At 39.0% G+C, this 23,078-nt stretch overlaps 1 protein-coding gene across 2 annotated transcripts in view; it reads left to right on the top strand.

Annotated features, from left to right (window-relative positions):
• The first annotated feature begins 891 nt into the window (after positions 1–891).
• LOC124883660 (collagen alpha-1(XXVI) chain) overlaps positions 892–23,078 on the top strand; it is a 31,745-nt gene continuing 9,558 nt past the window's right edge. The window contains exons 1-5 of one of the 2 annotated variants that reach the window (XM_047390851.1): positions 892–1,308; positions 1,425–1,547; positions 4,105–4,208; positions 21,129–21,190; positions 21,288–21,402. In XM_047390851.1, the coding sequence (XP_047246807.1) occupies positions 1,142–1,308; positions 1,425–1,547; positions 4,105–4,208; positions 21,129–21,190; positions 21,288–21,402 (571 nt within the window). In that variant the 5' untranslated portion in view covers positions 892–1,141. The remainder of the gene's footprint in view (positions 1,309–1,424; positions 1,548–4,104; positions 4,209–21,128; positions 21,191–21,287; positions 21,403–23,078) is intronic. The other variant, XM_047390850.1, reaches the window with a different exon arrangement.

The raw sequence follows: 23,078 nt of genomic DNA, 5'->3' as shown, positions 1-23,078 counted from the left end.
ATCCTCGACCTTCACTCTCAACTTCTTCCTCTTTCTTGAAACATCTAGATTTTCAGAGTGTAATAAAAGCGTCATATTACCACCTTTTTCTTATGTGACTGTTAGAAATAATTCAATTGCAAATTATGAAAAGGGTCGTCTGAGTATATTTTTTAAATGAAAAGTGGAAAACCAGAAAATTATGCCTTTTTTAAGGTTTTTAATATAAAATAAATGGTGCATTTTGTCTTGCTTTACAGCTCCTTAATATTATCATATTAAAGATATTTTACTTAAATGTGACCAAATGTGTTAGCTGAACTCTTACAACATAACATTTATTTAGGTAAGGAACAAACATAACCATGATGGCTGCAATTCTGAAAGTTATGCGTAATTAATTATCACTTGTCCAATAAATGTATCAGTTTCGAACTTTAAAAAGCATAAAAACGTAACATTATGACGTGAATTTGGGCATCTTTTGAAAAATCTGGTGCACCAACACTGACTGACCAGTGGGTGGCAGGCTGATTGCTGAAAGTTGAAATTATTTTTCCTAATAAAAAATTATCTGAACAGTTTGAAAAATATATCAATACTTTATTAGCAGATTTGGCTAAATTGTGAAACTGGACGAAAACGATCCAAAAAAGATTTTAGATAACAAGTGAAGATGGGAATATCGTTTTCGTCCAGTATTATCGTGCTGCATATCCATGCCAGGTAATATATAATAATTAAGGCAAAATGAACTAAATGTGCTACTCTTAAATGTCTTTTCTCAGAATTATTCAGTATCAGCCTTGGGAGTTTTTGGTTTTCAATGGAGACCAGATGCGCTTTGACGCACGTCTCCAGCCTCACAGACGGCGCGCTTTTTTATTCGCTCTCTGGATATTTGACTCCTCGCTTCTCGGCACCATGTCAAACATCAGAGAGCCCAGTTATTCTATAGGAAGAGGTTGTGTGCCATTTACGCCGGTCTCTTGAAGGGGACAAGCTTGTTTTTCATTGGGAGATGGAAAACTCCTTCTGATGGTTACAGCGGGACTTCTGTAGGGATTCCTGTTTCTAGTTCAGTAACTGTAACGGGATTTACTCAAAAACCCATCTGTATTACTGGGATATCCCCGCCGGGAACAATTTAAAACGGGGGAAGATGGCTCTGTGTTACCTCTACGCACTATGCGTGTGGATAGGTTTGCTGCATCCCTCGCTGGGAACCGGGTTTGTTTATCGCTTTCCAGGGATCACCCTGCAGCGGCAGCGCCTCCACTCCGAACAGAGCTCCGGTGCGGGTCCACCGGGACCCGGGTCCTCACTTAGGTGCGCGCACACCGGAGAGATGGCTGCATTTTACGCGCATCGCGGCATCTTTTCCATTGCTGTAAGTTTTTCAGCTGTTATCAGTAAGATTGCATCTGTTTTGCTTTACATTTTAGGAACTGGTGTCAGTACACGGTTTCCAGGACAGTGCCCTGTAAAGTGCACAATGGGACTGAAACCTCAGTGCAGAGGGTGATGCAGGCCTGTCGGTGGCCTGGACCATGCAACAAAGCCATCAGGTAGAGTTCACAAAGATACCCAAGTCCCCTTCTCCAAACAGCTCCTTCTATTGGTAGAGATGGCCAGGGCTGGTTTAATTAAAAACAAATCATGAAGCAGGGGCGTATTTAGATTTAAAAGGCTCTGCATTGCAAAAAGGTGTTTCTCCTTTTAAATATTTTGACAAATAGGGTAGAAATGCTCTTTTAAAAGTTATTTGTGTATTTATTTTTACAAGGTTTTCCACAAAAAATATTATTTAGCTTCTCAACAACAGCATGTTACAAGTATGATGTACAAAATGACAATATCCAGCTGACAAAAGAACCTTCTGAAAACATTCTGTGAGCATTTCATCAAGATTGGTCGAACACTGGCAAGTGATCTTCAGTGAATGTTCTCGGATTAATTATGAAAGGTAAAGTTTTCCTTGTTTATTTTAGGGACAACAAAAACATCTGGGAACAGTTCCATGGATGTTGAACTTACGGGTATTTTGCTCCTCACAGCTAAACGTTCAGATTCCTTCTAGTTTTCAGGTGACCTTTAGCCAGTATTACAAGAGCATTTGCTAACAGGTGCAGCTAACTTTGCAGTTATAAGTTGAAATGAGTAAAACTGAAGATGTTAAAAAATAGTACAATGTAAATAAATATCAAAGGGAACTTTGGAGGGATGTTCTCCAAAGGTTCTCTAGAGGTTACATTGTAAAAGTTTTAGAATCTTCAGATAACATTTAAGGTACATTTCTTGAATGTTTTCCAAATGTTACATTGTGAAAGATGTTGATAACTAGGGTACATTTAAGTGTTGCCAGATGGTTTTCTAATAGTTATTTTGTAAAAGTTGTAGATCACAGTCAGGGAACCTTAGGGAATAATCCCTCAAGGTCGATATGTTGTAAGAAACCTGGAGAACATTCCCTGAGTACCTAGTCGGCACATTGTGATTGTTGGAACTATCCTTCAGAGAATATTTAATGAATGTTCCTAAAAGGTTCTTTTGGTTACATAGTTAAAAGTTGTAGACGGTCTTCAGGAAATTGTTGGTGAACAATGCCTCAAGGTTTTCTAAAGGTTCCACTCTAAAGGTTGTAGAAAACCCTAAGAGGACCTTTATTGTACCTTTCCTGAACGTTCTCCAAAGTTTACATTGTAAAAGATCTAGATAATATGCAGCGGACCTCCAACAGTGTTCCCTGAAGGTTCTCTAAACATTGTGAAAGTTGTAGATGAGCTCCAGGGAACATGGAGAATGTTTCCTGATCCCATTATCAATGTTGAAATTATTCTCCAAACAATGTGTAGGAATGTTTTCAGGTGATTCTCTAAAGGTTACACTGTAAATGTTGTAGAAAACCTTCAGAAAATCTTTACGTTGTGTTTCCTGAAGGTTCTCCGAAGATTACAACATGAACGTTGCACATAGTTGTCAAGGAACCTCCAGTGAGGGACTTCTTTACAAAACATTCCTTGATTGCTCCCACTATCTCCAGTGCACTACGAATGTTTAAACTGACCTTCAGAGAATCTTCAAGAAATGTTCCCTGAATGTTCTTTAATGACAACAAATCTGCAACCCTCAGGAGACACCCTCGTAAGGTAATTTGTAACCTTCAGAGAACATTCAGGAAATATTCTCCAAATGTTTCACAGTGTATGCCATTTGGACAAGTGTTCTCTGAAGGTTATACCCTGTGTGTCCATCAGAAAACCTGATCAGAATGTCTCCTCAAGGTTCTCTAAAGGACACACTGTGAAATTGTAGACAACACCCAAGGAACCTCTATAGAACATTCCTTGTTACTTGCAAAAATCGTACAATCCCAATGTCAAAATTAACCTTGTGAGAACCTTCAGGAAGCATTCCCTAAAATGTGTGCACACCATGACTGTCAGAGAAACCTCAGTAAGTGTTCCCTGGAGGTTACACCGTGAAGATTGGAGACGACATTGAGCAAACCTTTAGGAAAGGTTCCCCAAATGTTCACAAAACAGTTAACCTTCAGAGAACCGTTTTCTGTGTGCAAATCCTCCAGGGTTAACATTGGTAGAACATTCCCTTCCCTAATAGTTCCTATATATACTGAAACTAACCTTCATAATATTCCAGAAATATTTCCTAAAGGTTCTCTAAAGGCTATAAAATCCCTAGCCTAACCCTCAGGAAACATTCCCTGAAGGGACCTCGTAGCTTTCAGAGAACCATTCTTCACTGCTTGTGGGAGTTGTTTCCTGAAGGTCCTCTAAAGGTTTCACAATTTTCATCTCCAGAAAGTGTCAGCGTTCCCTCATACTTTCCAAATCATCACCCTGTCATTGTTGAAACGTACCTTAAGAGAACCTTTAGGGAGTCTTCCCCCGGGGTTCTGGTAGGGTTAGTGTTTGCTGGATACCGACTTTATGTATTACCCTCAACATGAATATATCTAATTAGTTTGGACCTTTGCTTGTGTTTTTTCTTTTCATCCTGTTCTAATTTGTGTTCCTCTAATCCTTTGTGCCAAATAAAATCTGATTGGCTTATTTACTGCTTTGATAAAGTTTGTGCAATCTGTGGTTGTTTTATTCTGTGCAGTTACAGAACTGTTATCAAGCCATCGTTTAAGATTACTTACAAGCAAATCACCGCTCTGGAGTGGAGGTGCTGTCCTGGGTTTGTGGGGCTGGAGTGTCGTGAAGGTGAGTGTTTTCTCCTTAAAAGTCAGTCTCTGGGAACAGAGTTATCAGAGACTAATTTTCTCAAGGACCACATGTTTGTCTGAACACATCTGTGTGCTTTTAGCAGCAGCAGGCAGCTTTACCCACATCACTGCCCTTTTCATGTGAGGTGGTGTGTATCTGGTTAGCTCGCTAATCACACCACTGTACTGTGAACCAGTCGGCCTCTTAAAAGTGGGGTTGAATTAAGACAGAAAGTCTGTATCTGATTACTTTCAGGAACAGGGACTGCAAAAAAACTACAGTTTAAAGGAAACCTGTCCTCTGGAAGAAAAGTTGGTACCACAATGTTTTTCTTTTTTGGGCCTTCCTTTCGTTATGTGCGCACATAAACGCATTTTAGCCTTTTACAGCAGTGAGTCCGTTTTTTGCCTGCTTCCCAAATATCACCATGGCCATTACAGCTATAGGAATGAATTAAAAAAGCTCGGTCGGGCAGCTTGTAAAGGGGCTAGTTTCTCAGCAGTGGAGCGCTCTGGTCCTGGATGCCACAGACCGCAGACGCTGGGCTCGAGAAAAAGACCCTAAACCGGTCGAGCCACAATGGTCAGCGGGAGAAAAAAACAGTAGGAGCTGTGGCAGGAGATTCATATAATATGTTTTAAATATCACTGAGGCTTGTAAAAAGCCTACGCCGGCTGAAGTAATTTAAAAGGCACGCTTATATGAACAATTTCTCTTAAAATTGTTAGGTACAGACATCAGCTTGGTGGGGCTGTGCAATAAATTCAAATTTCATTGAAAACCACAAGCCTCTTCGAGTTCGCCCAACATCAACAGTTAGCTCAAAAAGCAACTTTTGCTTATTGCTCATAAATACCACACCTTGTTCCGTTTTGCAGGATTATTCACTGTTGCCTTTGGATGGAAATGATTTATCAAAATAAAAACACATTTTGAAACAAATGAAATAAACACAGAGATTATTACAAAGCCTTTGGAAATTATTATTTCTTACCTCTGGATATAATTGTGAATAAAGATGAATGCTGTATGTAATGCAAGAGATTATGGTTCCGTTGAGACCAAAGTGGTGCAGGAGTGTGAAGAAGTAATCAGCTGTTTGGTTAAAGTGAGTTGAAATATGTTTGCAGTCTCTCATGGCTGCAGAGCAGTGAGGTAATCGTCTCCATATGGAGAGATGTGGTTTCGAGAAGTTAAAGATTAAAGTTGATGTCACTGACGGTCTGCCTCACACTGAGGGGTGGAGGCAGAGCTGGCAGAGGTCAAAACGTCAGGGTGAGACCACAGGAAAAGAGGACGCCATGCAGGGAAAAGTTAGTGCAGACACAACATTGGGGTGAAGAGAAATGTCAAGTGTTTCTGTCCCACAGGGTTCAGCAGCTGTAAACTACGCAACTGCACAGTCTGCTTGAAGACACAGAGTTTTCCCACTGAGATTAATGAGCAGAACACCTCTTCTACAAAGAGTTGTAGAGGAGGTCAATATAATGAGACTCAGTGCTCAGATGTTTGAGCTGTGGTTCTCAAAGCTGGGCGCTGGACCCAAATGTTAACATATTTATAGCATAGTTTGTTCTTTAATTACAAGAGATTATAAAAAATTGCAAAAGTTATCAAGACTTTGTCGCCATTTTTAATTGGATTATTAGTAATGTTTTGTACAACAGCCAGTATTAGTCAAGAATTGGTTAGTGTTGGTGTGAGATTTTCACACTACAATAATTCGTCCATCCATTTTCCATAAGTGCTTCTTTCGTACTGGGTCGCAGGTGCCTATCTCCAAGGGTTTACGGGCCCGGGAGTGGAACCCAAGACCTTCTTGCTGCAAGGCAACAGTGCTACCAACTGCGCCACCTTGCATCCCCAATATAAAATATAAAATGATCTAATTGCTTTTATTTAAAACAGAAAAGCAACAATTATTCCCGCTGCAACTGAGATATTGTAACACTGATTTTTACAGCTGTAATAATGTTATCTATAACATTTATTAATTGTTCTGATACTGATATACAGACTTAAGAAACTAAAGCATCATACAAGTACAGGCCATTTAAGAAAATATATAGAATAAGCAGAGGCTACATTTAGTATTAGTTTTCAATAGAGCTGCAGATTATCAAGAAAACATTTAATATACAATTTGATTGGTGATAATCTCCATGATGATATAACTTGCAATAAACAAACAAATACCTAACTAAACAGTGTTAATGTCTTCCTGCTTTGGGGTTTATTATAGATATAGAAAAAATACAATTTATTTCCATCCCAACATGTTTTTATTGAAAAACATGCATTTGGCTACAGCTGCTGTTTTGGCAATGAGAAAACATAGTTGGGTTGTTTTAATTACTTTCTACCCCAACATCTTAAGGCTCTCCCAATATTTTCTAATGCATTAAACAAGAAATATAGTACATTTGATAGATTGTGTATGTCTAGTTTTCAAGTACGTATTGCGCAGAACATTCTCCCTTTTTACCAGTCTGGTCCTCATAGAGTAACAAGTACAACAAGTTGATATTCGTTGATTAATTAGTCAGTCTGTCAGCTGAGGTGGAGCATGCAGTCAGCTACTTACCAGGCTGATCTTTGCTGCCAATGGTAGTTGGGGCAGCACCACGTTACTCTGTATTCCACAGGGCCAGAGAATGTTCTGGTTAATCTGGAGCTTTTCTTTGGCATGTCATCAAAAGGCCTTTAAATTGTAAGAGCAGTATGATGTGCTAATTTCTGTGCTTTTTAAACCAAAAACTTGGCGAAGAACAGGACTACAGTCAACCAAGTCTTCTCCAAACATAAGTTAAAAGAAAAAACTTAACTGGTTTCATCAGTTGACAAAATTGTCCACCAAACGTTCCACCTTGTCCTTGTGAGGTGTTGAAAGCTTTTTTTTGGAGAACAGTTGTTTTCCGCTTGCAGAGCTTTGCACACGGTTGTTTAGTTTTCTCCTGATTGACTCATATGCATGGGCCAATATGAGAATCTCACGATAGGAAACTTTAGGTAAAAACACCACAGCTTTGTAGTGTTAACATGAAAGTTAGAACTGCTAGTCAACCACCTCTTTGGTGCCTAGCATAGTTTTAAATCACTCTTAAAGAGGTGTATGTCTAAGTGTAGTAGGCATTCAGCCATTTCAGTCAGCTGGTGGGCAGTGCACAGCATCAGGTGGGGGACAGTCAGTGTGCTGTTACTCTGTACTCTATACATAACGTTTAAATACCTCAATATACCTTGACACTGGTTCATGCCTATTAATTTATAAACATTATGATTGGGACCCCTTTAACCTTTAGAGGTCTTCAAATGATCTTCAGCAATAAGGAGCATTTGAATTAGTTGCTTATAGAATGTTTTAAGCACAGTTGTAAAATAAAAGGATTAGCTATAAATGTATTAAAAAGGATGTTGGGTTTGGTTATGCTACCTTTATATCCTTTAATTGGCTCATTAGTAATGTTTGCAAGTCTCCGTCAGAGTAATTTTGTGGGTTGCAGGCTAAAAACCTTGGGAACCACCCCTCTAAGTTACATCAGGTTGCTTTGGGATTTCGTATTATATTACACGTCTTACTCTTTGGGTGATCTTTGTTGGCCCAACTGCTCCGGGGGGCTAACATTGTTCACACGATCCGTCAGACCGATCATAACATTTTTAATCCTGATGAAAAACGTATTTTTCTGAGGTCCTTAGATATCTTATTTGTTCTTGGCACAATACACTTCCTCAACCATGCATTAAAGCTTGGATAGGTCTCTTATCTTGAAATTGAACAGGAAGCCGACTCACACCAGCACATTGGGATTTCACTGACTGAAAACACATGACTGATTTTACCTTCAATCAACTGCTAATCCTAGCAGTTCACATGTTTTTGACTAACAGCATTATTGGATCAGCTTTCCCACCATATAAATACCCAAGGATTAAGTCTATATGAGACATAATGATCAAGCTCAGTTTCATGTTTTTACATGATGGATTAGATCAAATTTCAGCAGAAAAATTTGACTTAGCTTATGTGCAAAGCAAAGTTATCAATGTTCTTGTTCTAGCTTTTGTGTTTCTCATTCGAATCTTGGCAAAAAAAAGCACATGAGCATATTTCCCAAACTGTCAGACGATTCCTCTGACTAATAACAGAACTCTGTACGTGTGTTTTTGCGTTTATGTTTGGGTCTTTATGCTGCCCAGCCAAGACTGAGCTTGCAGCACTGTGCAGCTGAAATCTGCTGTAATGGGGCATCCAGCCAGCAGTTTTATCAGGACAGCCTTAACCAATGAAGATGACATCATCTCTGGGTTTAGTTTGATGGGGGTTTTGGCTGCACTTCAGAAGCGCCCCAAGTCCCCCGACCCCACCGACGACCTCGGAGAAGGGGTCTGTTTTAGCTGAGGTTGTTTCGCTCACCTCTGCACATATTTACTGTCATGGTAAGGAGAAGATACATATTTTACTCTTTGGACTTTTATTCTAGGAGTTAATAAGAGTGAACAGTGTAATCAGGTTCTAATGATATTAAAACCTAAAACCTAGAGAAAAAAAAAACCCACACAACCCACCATATTCCACATTTTTGTTAAACAGAAACAAAGCGTAATTATAAAAGCTGTGTACACTCTTGTTGCATCCATATGATTCAAGAGGCTGATTGAAAATGCATTTGATTAACTGACTGTGAGGAAGTGGGGCAGTTTGCTAGCCCGGAGTGCACAGGTAACAATCAACCATAAACTTACAAATTAATTTTCGCTACCCAATAATCTGGGAAAGTTTATAAAGCCATTTCCAAACCATTTAGTCAATTGTTTTACAGTTAGAAATTATTCCAATAACAAAGATGGGAAAACATGCAAGACAGCTACCAATCTTCCAAGCAAATCCCTCCTTTAAAAAAATAAAAAATAAAACAAGTCAGATGGTGGATTCTCAGAGAAACTGCAAAATATCCAATTTAAATTTCAGACTTTACAGGCCTCAGATAGCATGGTTAAATGTAAGGGTTTGTGGGAGCAAAGTTAGAAGGCAAGAAAACCAGAGCATATCAGCACAATATGACAACTTTAAAGCATGGTGATGGAGGGGTCGTGATTTGGCACCCGGCAGTCTTTGAGTCAACCAAGATCTTTTCTGTATTCCAAAGCATTTTAGAGTGAAACGTGAGGCTTTCTGACAGCTAAAACCTGGCTAAAAGTGGGTCAGCAACAAAACAATGATCCCAAACATAGTAGTAAACCTACAACAGAATGGTTAAAAAACAAAATGGTCAAGATGTTGCAGTGTCATAGTAAAAGTCCTTTTCATAATGCTAGGGAGTTTTTTGACCCAAATGCAGAATCAGATAGGACTCAGGAACTAGTTAAAATAGTTTAAACAATAATAATGGAGGACTTCAGGCAATCAGGTTTATCTGCATCTGGGAAAGGGAGCTGTTTGTTTGGTCCAAAAAGTTTTTGAGAGGTCCTTCTGGCACAGGGATTCCTGTAGACAAGGCAGTAACCAGACTTTTCCTGAGAGGTATAGAAATAGCAAATAGTGAGGTTACAAGAAAAACAGGCAAAAACATGAAACTTGACAAAACTATCAAGGCGCAAGCTCTACTAGGAATCAGAGGCTGGCATCTACCAGCAAGGTTAACCATCTGGTGAAAACTAATAGGCAAACAGCTCCTTAAATCTCCATCAGCCCGGAGTAGATGATTGACAACAGGTGTGCCTGCAGTCCATCAGCAAAGATCTTCAATTCTGGAGAGAACTCAGACTCCTCACAAAAAACACTCACACACAAAAACCCACCAAGATCATAACAGTCCTGGCCTCAACTTGACTTAAATTAATTTGATTTAAATGTGGTGGCAGGACCAGAGAGCTGTGCATAAAGGAATGCATGCAACCTTCAATAAATTGAAGCAGTATTGTAAAAAATGAAAGGTTCCTCAAAATGTCAAGTCATACAGAAAACAACAGTGAGAGTTATTGTTACTGGTTGTAGTTGATTAAATCATGGGGTGTACCTACTTTTTATTCACACGTACTTCCATTTTGGCTTCATTTTGTTTAGTGATTGATTGATGTATGACATCTGTTGTGTGTTTTTCTATAATTGAGGTCATGTGTAAATAATTTAAGAACCTGGCAAAGAACGGGCCATTACTATTACGTACTGATCCATTAAACCCTGGACTTGAAACAGGGTGTACTTTCTATTCACTACGACTGTTTTTAATCCTTCAAAAGTGAAAGTAAAGGCCATTAAAACCAGATTATCAGTCATTTATGGTCATCTTTGAGATCTGCAGGACTATAATTTTGATATCTTTGGTTTGCTCTAAAACAGTAAATGTTATTTGTTTTAAATGTTTTTATGATACATTTATGTTTGTCTTTCAATTTTCTTGTATTTTTCCATCAAAACCTTGGACTATACTATATATGCAAACTTAAGTTTAAGAGCTAAAATATTTAGTAATTTTGTGTGCAGTTACAACAAAGTTAAAATACAATGTTTGAATTCTTTCACTCAGAAGTTTTAAAGAAATTGGGAAAAATTCTGTTTATATTTTATGTTCTGCTGATTTTATTATCTGTGTCTTTGTGGACTGATGCTTGGGCAAAAAAATATTTAGTCAATGTGTATGTGAACATTTACAACTATTTTTGATCCTCATATTAATATGAGAATAAATATTACAAAGTCATTGATAACCTTCAGATGTTTGTCATGTTGCACTCTAAACTGTAGAAATCTGATAAATGCTGTAATGATGTGGCTAATCCAGCTGCTCGATGACTCAAACATTAAATGCTTTTCATGATTTCCGTCTGCTTTACAAGCCCTCTGTGCTAAGAAAAAGCCTAAACACTCATGGTGCTTGTTGTCAAGCCCAGAGGTAAAGCAGGTCTCAGAGCCTGATGTCTTTTGGTTTGCTAATGGAAACTGGATGTTTTCTGAACACCACGGCCCGTCACTGTTTTTGACAGCCCGGTTTGTGCTGGCCGTGCACATGGGATCTCTCCGGCTTTACGTTTTGCTCTTAGCGTAGCTGTACTAACACATGACGGCATGGACCACATTTAAGGGAAATGTGTTTGCAATTTACTCGCCCTCCTCCACCTCCCTGCCCCGTCACTGTTGCACCTATCTGCACATGCGATCGTATTAACTTGTGGGTATTTGCGTTGTGTGTGCTCCCTGGGGGAGCATGATGTGAAAGGAGTCAGAGCCAGGACCGCCCCCTGGTGAGAGCAGCAACCTTTGATTTCATTAATATTCTCAGGAAAATTATTAGCAAGTTTAACACTGCATGCACAAGCATGGTTTTTTTTAGGTAAATATGGCGTCAGATGCTTTAATTTGGTGAGTCAGCAGCTGGAAAGCTTCTCATTGTTTCCCATCTTCAGATGGATCAGAAGGAAATCTGCTGGATGGATTATCTCCAACGGCGGCTTTATTATGTTTGATTCAAAAGTACCTTTGAGTTTTTCCATTTCTTCTTCCGCTCTCATCCCGCTCTTTTGGCCCCGGTTTTACTTGCCACTGCCATCTTCCTTTATCTTCCACGGTCCGTGCTGCTTTCCACCTATCTGACTTCCTGTGTCCTTTAGATCTCCTGCTCCTTGGAGCAAAGCGATAAAACAGAACCACATCCCACATGTGCTTCTCCAGACCTCAACCCGCAGTGCAAAAATGTGACTGATGTCTCTGTTACATCCCTGGTTGGACTCCAGTACGGGTCAGAGGGTGTCCTTTGACCTGCTGGGTGCTGTGGGATATCTCTGCTGCTCCCTCTCCTGGTCTGATCTGCATGATGGATGGAGCTCTGTTCGTGCTTGTTCTGGGCTTTTTCACTTCATTCTTCATTTTATCAGTTGGTTTTCCTGTCTGTTGGTGAAAGCTTTCCTTAAAGTCTGCTTGTGGGCAGATGCACACATCTGTTTATCAGGTCAAACAAGCCCTAGGAGTCCTTACTTATGGGTCCGAGAACAGAATTAGTTTTTTGGTTGTCTTTGTGTGAAATAGCTGATACTGGCAAATACTATCCATGTTGAGGCTTTAAATTATTCAACTAACATTTCATGAACAAAAAACATGCAATAATAATGTCAGTTTGAATGATTTATAGAAGAAAACTGAAGACCCAGAGCAGGCCTCCAAGATAGGGACTCAGAGTGGCGGTTCTGTGTCAGGATATCAGTTCCTCAAGTCAGATAAGGAGTCCCCAGGTGCTGCCTAGGGTCTAGACAAACAAACAGATCAAATGTGTGAGCGATCAGAAGGATAAGGGAGAATGATGGAAGCAGGGATGAAGGAGGTAGGAATAAGGGATGATGGCATAAGGGGTGATGGATGAAGAAGGTAGGAGTGAGGCAGAAGGGATAGTTCAAGAAAAGATGACCTACAACCTCATCTCTATTTCCTTCAACCCATTTGTTCTTCTCAGACCTAGGCAGGATCTGAGAGGCCCTTAGAGGGCATAGTGGATTAATATCCTGAGTTTGTCTTGGTTACTTAGAAACAAATCAGAAAAAATAAATAGGTAACTCAGCAGTTTTGCACAGGATTCTTGTCCCAGTGTGTGTTTTCGTTTTATCCATGTAATAACTCATTTCTAATGTCAGGAAGTGATCTTTTGCCATTTTTCTCACAGTTTATATCTCCATCCCTGAGGAGCAACGCAGTCAGGGGTCTCAAAGTGTGACTTATGTGATAGATAAAAGTTCAGCTCCAGAGCTGCAGTCATACAGGATGATGGAACGAGTAGAGCCTTTGAGGCAGAATGAGCGAGTAACAGAAAAATACAGTGGATCTTTGGTTTGGAGAAGAGTCAGAAGGTTTCTTCTCTTTCTCTGTGATATAGCACAGCTCACAAACAAATTTCCAATTCATTTCGTTCTCATCCAATCAAATAGTCACGTTCCGATCCATTTACAATCAGTTCAATTCAGTTTTTAATTGTAACAAAAAACAGCCAAATAAATTTGACGATTCAATGTCAGTTGGTAGAACGTATTTCCTCTATGGAAGCCCAGTCCATTGCATTGATGACTTTGCATCAATGTGCCACAGTAGACAGGAAGAAACCTCCAGCAGAACCCAGCTCAAGAAAGAAAGGCAAAGAGTACACATGGTTAATGGCAACAATACCCTCATGAGTGGCTTTGTCTACAAAAGAGACACAGCAAAACTCAGGTATCACTGATTCATGAGTACTTTCTATGGAAAGAGAAGTAAAAGTAATACACATAAGTAACTGCAGCAATTGCTTTGTTATTTTCTTTGTCCAGGAAAGAGAAACAGCTAAATACTGAAGCACCAAATCAGGAGTACTTTCTATGGCAAGAAAAACAAAGAGAGTTCAGTCAAACAACTAATGTGTAAATGTTTAAATACAACTTAATTTGCCAGTATAGTCTTATTGTAGTGTGTAGTGTCCGCCAACTCCCTCTGCCACCCCCACCCCCAAATGTCTTTTACAGAGAAGGATGCCAAGTCAATGGCGGCAACAACCACAATGTATTATAGGAGAAAAGAGAAAATAGAAGAAACGTGGTTACTGGGTTGTTAAAGGGTTTAAAGAACTTTGTGTGGTAGGAGCACTGCTAGATTGATAACTATCATAAAATGGTCTTTGTTATGTCATATGTTGTTCTGACTTTTAAAGTGCTCAGTTTATAGAAAGATCTGTTGGCTGGCTGCTTTTATTGTGGTGAAAGACCCTAAATAACCTCTCTGTGCAACAAGACATCTTGGTTTTTCAAAAAATAAAACCCTCCTTCCCGCCTTCCTCTTTCAGCCACCCGCCACTGTCAAAGTGGGCGTGTGATTTAGCGAGTGAGAGTCTGTGGCTGGACAAATGTGTGTGTTCATCTGTGCATATGTGTGTGTGTATACGTTTTGTGCCAGCTGTTCTTCATGCCAGCAATAGCTGACCACTTGTTGGCCAGGCCAGACACTCAGCAGGCTGTCTGGAACCCGGCCAGCTCCGCAAGGTTGGTGAACGCACACACACATGGAGCTCCTTTGTCCGTTTATCCTAGTGATCTGACAGCAGTTGTTAGGATGCTCCTGGAAGATGCTTCACTACATCATCTTTTATACAACTCCCATATTTAAGCAGGGGGAATGTTTTAGTGGGATTTGAAATTACTGTCCCGAGCTGTGTGCGTCATGGTTTGTTCAGTGGTTGACTATGAGGATATGTCTGCGGGTGTGCTTAAATACAAAAAGGAAAAGAGCAGGAATATTTTTGATCTCCTTCCAGGACTGATGTGGAAAATATGTCTGTCTCAGCAGACCATAGCCACAGTTGGACTTGAATGTGTTCCAAACAACCCTGTGCTATCTTGTCCTGTAATTCATATGTTAATGGTGGAAATGATTCCTTAAACCAGGTTGTTTTTACAGTCTTGAGAGGTTTCTGATCTATGTTTATATAAAGCTTATCTCACAAGTCTTTTGCAATGATGGATTTTAATCCAGGCACTCAGACTGCTCTTCTCTCACAGTTTTCATTCCCACACTCCCCAATTAAACTAATTGTTAGCCTTCCTGCCATTACTTAAATGGGTGAAATCAATTTTAGTTGATGTATTATCCACTGATTTGACTTTTTTATGAATGACATTTTATGTCATTGTTGTTTCAACCTGCAAAGTCATTCAAAGGAATCTGCAGTTCTGGAGATGAGACGATCAGACAAGATGTAACATGTGTATATTAGGAAAAAAGTACAAAGATACCCAAATTCCTGAATCCCATCAGAGCAGAAAGACTTTCTGTTTTCTTCTGTTTATTTGGTTTCCCACTAAAGACAGCATAATTGTGATTCGTTCCCATGAGCTCTGTACATCCAAGAAAAATAACCCTCTCATGTTCCAATGGTGTAATTATGGATCCAAACAGACTCTATAGTTGCGGTGTTGTTCTAAACAGCTCAAGCACAGCGGAAGTTTGGTTTTCTAACCAAACACGATTGATTTCCAACTTTAGAAAACTCATCTCCAGGCCGACATCTTTACAAACCATGCGCTGATGTTCTGCTCTGCTTCACATCAACAGTGAATTACTTCTGGTCTTTCCTCGTAGTGTGTCTTTATGGCATGAAAATAAATAGATGGCTTGTTTGTGGCCCTAGTTTGACAGAAGATGGAGACTGTAAAAGTTAGGTCATTAGAGGTGAGGAATATCTCTATATATGGCTTGTTTCCGTAAAGTAGGAAAGTCCTTGATGAGCCTAAAGATTTTTTGTAGTAAAATTAAAGTTGCCTTCATTTGGGTCTTAGACTCCCATTGTAATTTAAAGAGAACAGAAGTAAAAAAACAAAGTTTAGAGCCTGTAGCCAGAGATTATTTGCACTTTAGATTTGTAATTGTAAATTGTAAATGTCTAGATCTAAGTCAAGGAAATAAAAGTAGGAATTCCATCTTGCAAAGTCAAAGGTCCCTGCAACGGAAATGAGGATCTTTTCCCTCTGCTGGATATCAACAACTTGCTGTCTTTGAGCAGGCTCCCTCTCAGGAGTAGATTCTCCATTTCATGCTCCACAGTTCCAACCAGAAATGTCAGAGCTGCCTGGTGGGACCTCTTTGGGTGCTGTGGTGTAATGTCTCCAGCATCTAGGAGCCCAGTAAGAATAGTTTAATAAATAAAGCTGATATTTAGCTTTCAATAAAAAAAGTCTTCAGGGAAAATGATCACGTATTTGCATTTCATGCAGCTGGATCTTAACCAGGCCAGTCAAGAGCGATGCCTGCTGCAACATTTCAACAAAGCCCGTTGTGGTCTGACGCTCCTGTTGAACCTTGAAGCTTTGATTTTGCACTGAAGACAAAAGTTACCCAGACCATGATGAAACCTCCTCTACTGTGCCACTCAGAAAACATCTCCAGTGGAATCTCGTCCCGCCAGTAACAGTGGAAGCCATGAGGAGCTTCTAGATTGATGTTTTGCTGTCAGAGAAACAAACGTTCTTCTCCTTTTCAGTGTCCTATGTTTGGTACTCTGGTGGAAAGTCCAAACAGGCACGTTTATGATGTGGCAAGAGACATGGCCGTTGTTCTTTAAGCGCTCTCCCAGATGTTATGGTTATTGAGCTGGAGTCAGCATGTGTAAGGATCGGCCTGTGTCTTCGTGTACAGAGTTGAAATTTGTCCCAACATACCCAAGACCTCCTGAGAGATTTAAAATAACTCCCCTAAAGCATCCAACCTCAGCAGCCCTGCAGCTTTGCAAAGGCCTTGTTTGTGCAGCTCAACAATCCTGCAACATTCAACGACACTTGGCCTGACCTAAAGTTTAGTCTGATTTAATGTCAGACAGAGAGGGATACGTGTCAGCATCCGTAAATATCTGGTTTCAGCTGTGTGTAAGAAATTATTCATATCCACGTGCTTCAAACAGCGTATCTATTGGTAATCTTTTCTTCTTTCTTGCTATTAGGTGACTTTATCTTGTGAGTGGCGTATTTATATGGTCATCAGCTCTGCTCACAAAACTACACACTACTGTAAATTGTGTTGATTAATAATTTGTCTTTAAAACCCCTAATTGAAAGCTTTTGCAAGGTCTACAAATCAGAATAAAGACTGTTTTGTTTTGTTTTGTTTTAAGACATGGGCCATGACAAAGATATTAAAGCAAGAGTTCATGATGTTTTACATGCCACGGATGTCTAGCAGCTGTTTGCAACTAAAAGCCACATATGTCATCCTTATGGTTTGATAACAAAAGCCAAAAACTAAAGTCTTTAGCATGCATAATCTGGAAAGCAGGGAAATGGAATTTGAAATAAAAGTCTACATCCAACAACCTATCACAGGATTTGTAGCCAGCACCGCTGTAGTTTGGCTCCGGACTGAATGTTAACACATCATCACAGAAAAGGTTTTACAATGAGTCACAGATTGATGCTTTATTACAGTGAGAGTGTCTGAGGGTGGAGATTTCCTTGGGCTCATGATGAATAGCAGCTGAGAAGATGCATGTAAATCATCTTATCACTCCTCAGATTGTGGAGCCCATGATTGGCCACAGTCCTGCTGATGTGTGCATTTTGAACGTCCCCTTAGTCACAGCGGAAACCTCATTCCTATCAGCCACAACAAACGAATCATGTGTGGTCATTTTATCGTCAGATAGTATTTGGTTTGGAAAATGTGGATGAAATGTGTTTTAGATTAAACTGTTTGATTGTGGCTTCCCTCCAGGATGAGATTAAACAATCTGACAGGAAGCGTCAAGATACCACATCCTCTCTGGACTCAATATACAGATTTGCCTAAAAGTATTCATGCTCCTTGAGATTTTTCGTACTTTGTCCAACACACCCTCAACGTATTTCATGTGATACTCTAACACAAAGTAGTGGAATGTAATATGTTTTAGTATGAATAATGTGGCATGAGTTTGTATTCAGCCTCATTGAGTCAGCAGTATGTAGAACCTCCCTTCGCTGCCTTTACTGCTGCAAGTCTTTTAGGGTACATTCTCAACAGCACATCAGAAGACTGAGATGTTTGCCCATTCTTCTCTGCAAAAAAGCTCCAGCTCAGTCAGATTGGATGGAGAGCATCTCTGAACATCAACTTTAAATTCTTTTCAATTGTACAATCAGTCACATTCAATAAATCTGAAAATGAGATTCAGTGAATTTTGTTTGTGAGATTAAAAGGACAACCTTTTAGCAGATATTAAACATACTTTTCATAAGCCCACGATTCTGTATTTAACATGTTTTTTAATTGTTTTGATATTGCTGTAAGCGGAAAATCATCCTAACTAACTGAAGTAAAGGCTTTGAAACATCCATCTGTGTGTAATTAATCTATGTAATGTGTATCTCTCAGTGAATTTAGTTACTGGACGGTTTTACTCAAGGACTGCCCTGTATTTAGATACATTCCTGACATCAACTCTGACCAGCCCACAGCATGATACTGCCTACAGTGCTTCACTGTGGTGTGCAATGTCAGTTATCTACCACTGATATGGTAGCATTTTGTGAATCTTGGTCTCATCTGATCAGATGATCTTCCTTTGCTGTGTCCCCTAGATGGCTTGTTGTAAGACTTCCTATGACTTTCTTTAAAAAAACAAATCTCTTTCTTCTTCACACTATTCCATAAAGGCCAAATGTCTGTGAATAAATAACACTGGTCATGTTGGCAGCCTAACTGAGCCATGGATCTTTGCAGCTCCTCCAGAATTACCATGGGTCTCTTGGCTGCTTCTCTGATTAATGCTCTCCTTGCACAGCCTGTCAGTTTAGGTGGACAATCATGTCTTTGTAGGTTTGGACTGTCACACTCTTTCCATTCTCAGATGATGGACTGAACATTGCTAACCCAGCTTTAAACGTCTCCACAACCTTATCTCTGACCTGTCTTTTGTGTTCCTTTGTCTTCATGTATTTTTATTTGTATTTGTATTTACAAATGTGGTGACTGCTGAAAGCAACGAGTTGAACTGTATTTAATTTATGGTTTTCAGAGTAAAGAGGACCAACTACCAATGCAATCTTTACCAATTAATCCCAATAAAACATTGAAGAATGTAATTAATATTTTTGCAAGGCTCTGCATGTGCTTGTACATGCACAGATGTAACACAAACTCTCAGCATGTCTTATTATAGTGGAGCAGGAACCTCACCAACTGCTCGTAACGCGCTGCTTGCAGCGGTTGAAAACGGAGCTCTTTGGGTCATTTTTGTTGTTGCTTCGGTTATTTATGAGCACCAGTTGTTCCGCCTTCTGGTTATTCCTGCAGTGACCACAACGTGGGTGGGACCCATCTTTGGGACTGGCAGCTGACATTCCACACTTCTTATAAGCCAAGGACCAGAGGATGGTGAGGTTTAAAAGAAATGTGTGGCTTTTTTTCAAGGAAATTGGGCAGTTTTGTGTCTTAGATTACAGCTAAAGGGTCAAAAAGGCTGCACAACCAGAAATGTCGATCTGTGGTGTTTCAGCGGGTAACCTGGATCCTGTTACAGAAATGACCATAAGCAGAAAACAGTCTGAAGTAATGATAATATACATGAATAAAAAATATTTTTCAGGTGTTTTTGGAAATGACCTATTTTAGAAACTGAAAAAAAACACTTTTGACAAGATTTTTTAACACAGCCTCTCAACGATTAAGTGTTGCCTACAAGCCCTACTAAATATCCAAGTATAACAATTTATTAGTCTCTGACTGTTAATTTTTTTTGATACTCAAAGCCATACCCTTGATTCTTGATGCAAATCTTACAGAAATCTTCCAAAAAAAAAAACTTAAATATTCAAAACAATTTTAGATTTTCTACCTGGTTTTGAACAAATAAAATCTGTGTGCATATTTTGTTCTTTTTTCTCAAAATTGTAGCTTTTTTTTAAACCCCCCTCACAAAAAACTGTTTTGTGCTATATGGCACTACTACTGTTTGGCTGAACAGCCAGGTGTTGCTAGTAATTGTCTGAAAACTACACCTCTTCTGTCCAAAGTACCACACAGACACTGTCTGGGACTTGTTAACTAATGTGTGATGTTTCAAAGCTAGAACTTCCCAACATTTCTTTCAGAGAGTGCTGGAGAACGAAGCAGGTCACTGAACAGTACCTAAATTAAACAGCCAGGCACAAAATGAACCTAATGAAAATAATGTTTCTTGGTATTTACGCATACTAGGTCTGAATTCAAATGATTGTTTAAGAGCCGTCATTTGCCTAGTAGGATACAGACTACAACCATTTGTTCAGCTATGTGATTATTTTTTTCTTCATTAAGAGATGAATCAACTTTGTTACCATATTCTGGTGTGTACCTTACGCTGTTGGCACTTTCTTTCTTATTATGGCAGATATGTTGGGTCCATACGTGTCACACATATTGAATGCTGATTAAAAGGTTGTAAAATTCACTGTTTCTTTTTGCTGTGACATCACTGTACCATTTTCCCCCCTTTACCCTACTTATTGGTCGTCTGACCATCTTGGGCTGAAAGTTCAATGTCCTACACCGAGCCTATTAGTGCCCCAAACTGATCAAAAATTATAAGCTGAGTTAATCAGAAAATAACATAAACTCCCCTGCCATGTAAGTCACTACCAGCATTTGGTATGCAGAGTTGAGGGAATCCTAACCAGTGCAGATAGAGTCTGCATAGTGAAGCATGGCATTAAGTAATGTTATCATTGGGTTGTTGCTGCGATGTTTGCATAGCATTTACACACATTTTGTAACAGTAATGTATATGTGTGTTAAAAATGACTGTGTTGTGATGCTCATACTGCAGAATTTTTCAACATTACCAAAAAATCTGTGACAGCCTGCCTTAGCTGGTTATGTCAGCCTGAAACAAAAGGCAGATAGATAATAGTGTGACAGAGATAGAAGAACACCTACACTTTGTTTTTTTATTCTGTTTTAGAAGGGTAAAAGTTACATTTAAACACATCTGACAATCATTAAAAATTGAAATTTTATAGCAAGATTGGTTTTCCAAAAAAAAGGAGGTCTTATATTTGACCTCTGAAGTGGAATATTTTCTTTAAAACTAAAGGAGACATTTTCCATTCTGAGAGATTTAACATTTCAACCACATATCAACATTACTAGTTGTTAGTTTTGTCTTTGCAGGGGTTTTTCTGAAAAAATTAAATAATGCAAAGTGCAACATAATGGTTGTCACTACAAAAGGGACAGACAGAAAATAAACAAACTCAGGACACCAAAACATCAGTGCATGAGAGCAGATAGTACCAAATAATGTAATTTCATGGTTTCTGAGGTTTTGTTGCATGGCAATTGATCTTGTGTAACTTAACCATTACACAAAGACGTGTAACTATGGCAGCCAGGATAAAAGAAAGAAGAACCAGCCTGAGGAGATTTGAACTAATCAGTTTACCTTTTTTATTTTCTTACAGAATGCATGAACTGCACCAGTTTCAACAGCATGAACAGCAGAATAAAGGCCATTGAATCAAAGGTAAAGATCATCCTTTTTAACCCTGCAAGCAATTTAAAAAAGACCTCGCAAGCTTGCCTATAGAGATAACTTCTGCAATCTGCTGCTCTCACTCCAGATCAAACTGTTAGAGGATGGTCGATCACCTCCACCTGAAGTCAAATTACCAGACGGCTCAACAGGAAACGAGGTGGACACTCGTCAGCCCACTCCACCGCCGTACCTGCCGCCAGGTCTCAACACATCACAGAAAACATGGTTATGAATAGAGATGTTGAAGAACTGTCTCCATTAATAGAAATAGAGCAACAACAGATTGAAATGTTTATTTAAAGTCAACGTGCATACCTCCAGTGTTTACACTCTTAATGGATTGATCTACTGGCAGCAAATTAATACGGAGTCATTTTTATTAAGACAAAAGTATCTGGTGTGTGAGTTTTCATACTATTCTTAATTGGATGAAACAGTCTGGTCAAAGTTTCTACTTCTAACTTCAGAAACTTGCTCTTTATGCTGCAATTATTTCCCAAAAATAACTTTTATCAATAAAAAAAAAAGTGTTGCAATCATAGTCATTAATATTTTCCTCAAAGATGTTGAATATACTACAACAGAATGGCAATACCTATAACATTAATGAATGGAATTTCAATATTTTGTTAAAGATATATAAAAATGTTTTGAAATATGGTATAGTAATGTCCCTCAAAATGTATTGACAACCCTTTTAAAATGTGTAAAAAAGCCTAATAACAGCCAATTTTATTGCAGTCATGTAATCTCACATTTAACATTTTTATATACCGTTAATACTTGTACGGTAAAACCCCCTTTTGCCAATAGGAGGCCACATAAACTCCTACCACGTTTCAGGAGCTTGGAGCACACAGAGAATGGGATGTTTGATCATTTCTTTTGCAAGGTCTCTCTAGATCCTAAGAGTCCTTGATCCTTTTTAATGCCCTCCTCTCTTCAGCTCCCCCTACAGGTTTTTGAGAGGATTTAGGTTTGGGGTAGGTCCTGATTTTATTCCTGTTGAACAATTTCTGCTTTAATTTGGCCTTATGTTGTTGATCATTATCCTGCATTGAGATCCCGTAACAATTTATTTTCAGTTCACCAGGTTTCTACTCAAATTGTCCTGATATTTCATAAAATACTGAGTGCCATGCCCTCTGCATTTGGAATAGCAAGCAACAGCAACAACAGTGGACGTAAGGTGCTTTCCCACGTATTTATCTCTTGTTTTCCACCTGGGGCGTTTATTGTAGAAAAGCTCAAATGATCTCATCTGACCAAAGCCTGCAGCTGAATGTAAAGTCTCAGCAGAGTTCAGCAAACTCCACATTTTTACTCGTGATGGTAGGACAAAAGAGTTGGTGACACCGAGATATCCTTGCTTTAGTTCTCTTAAAGTGAGCCTTTTTATTTCCTTTACCATCCTCCTCATTGTGTGTGGAGGGCAACCGTGTCACATCAGATTTACACCCCAGGGAAACACATAGATAGATTACTCATTTGAACGTTTCTTGAAAATTTTAGCAGTTTAGAAATTGGTTTCAGTTACATTTATTTGAAGGACATTTTTGGGTCAACAAATATGATTTTTCTTAAAAATATTTACTTCTTAGCATGAGATATTAAAAACATTTTCAGTGTGAGATTTTCCTCCTGCAATAAAAGGCCTTTTCATACTTTTATCGAGGGGTCTGTTTGTAGATTATTTTCTTATGAGTTCATAAAGATTAATTTGATTGATGGCAAATGTAAATTTTCAGACTTGTTTTTAAATATTGTGACCATACTGTAACAGTGAAATGTAACATTTATGTATCCACATAAACTCTCAGTCTTAGCTTGTTAAAAAGAACTGAACACAACATTTGTCCACTTCTCACTCTTAAGG

Source organism: Girardinichthys multiradiatus, chromosome 18 (assembly GCF_021462225.1).
Source record: "Girardinichthys multiradiatus isolate DD_20200921_A chromosome 18, DD_fGirMul_XY1, whole genome shotgun sequence".
In the NCBI taxonomy this organism is placed as follows: Eukaryota; Metazoa; Chordata; class Actinopteri; order Cyprinodontiformes; family Goodeidae; genus Girardinichthys; species Girardinichthys multiradiatus.
Note: the sequence above shows the minus strand (reverse complement) of the source record. Positions and strands in the feature narration are given on the sequence as shown.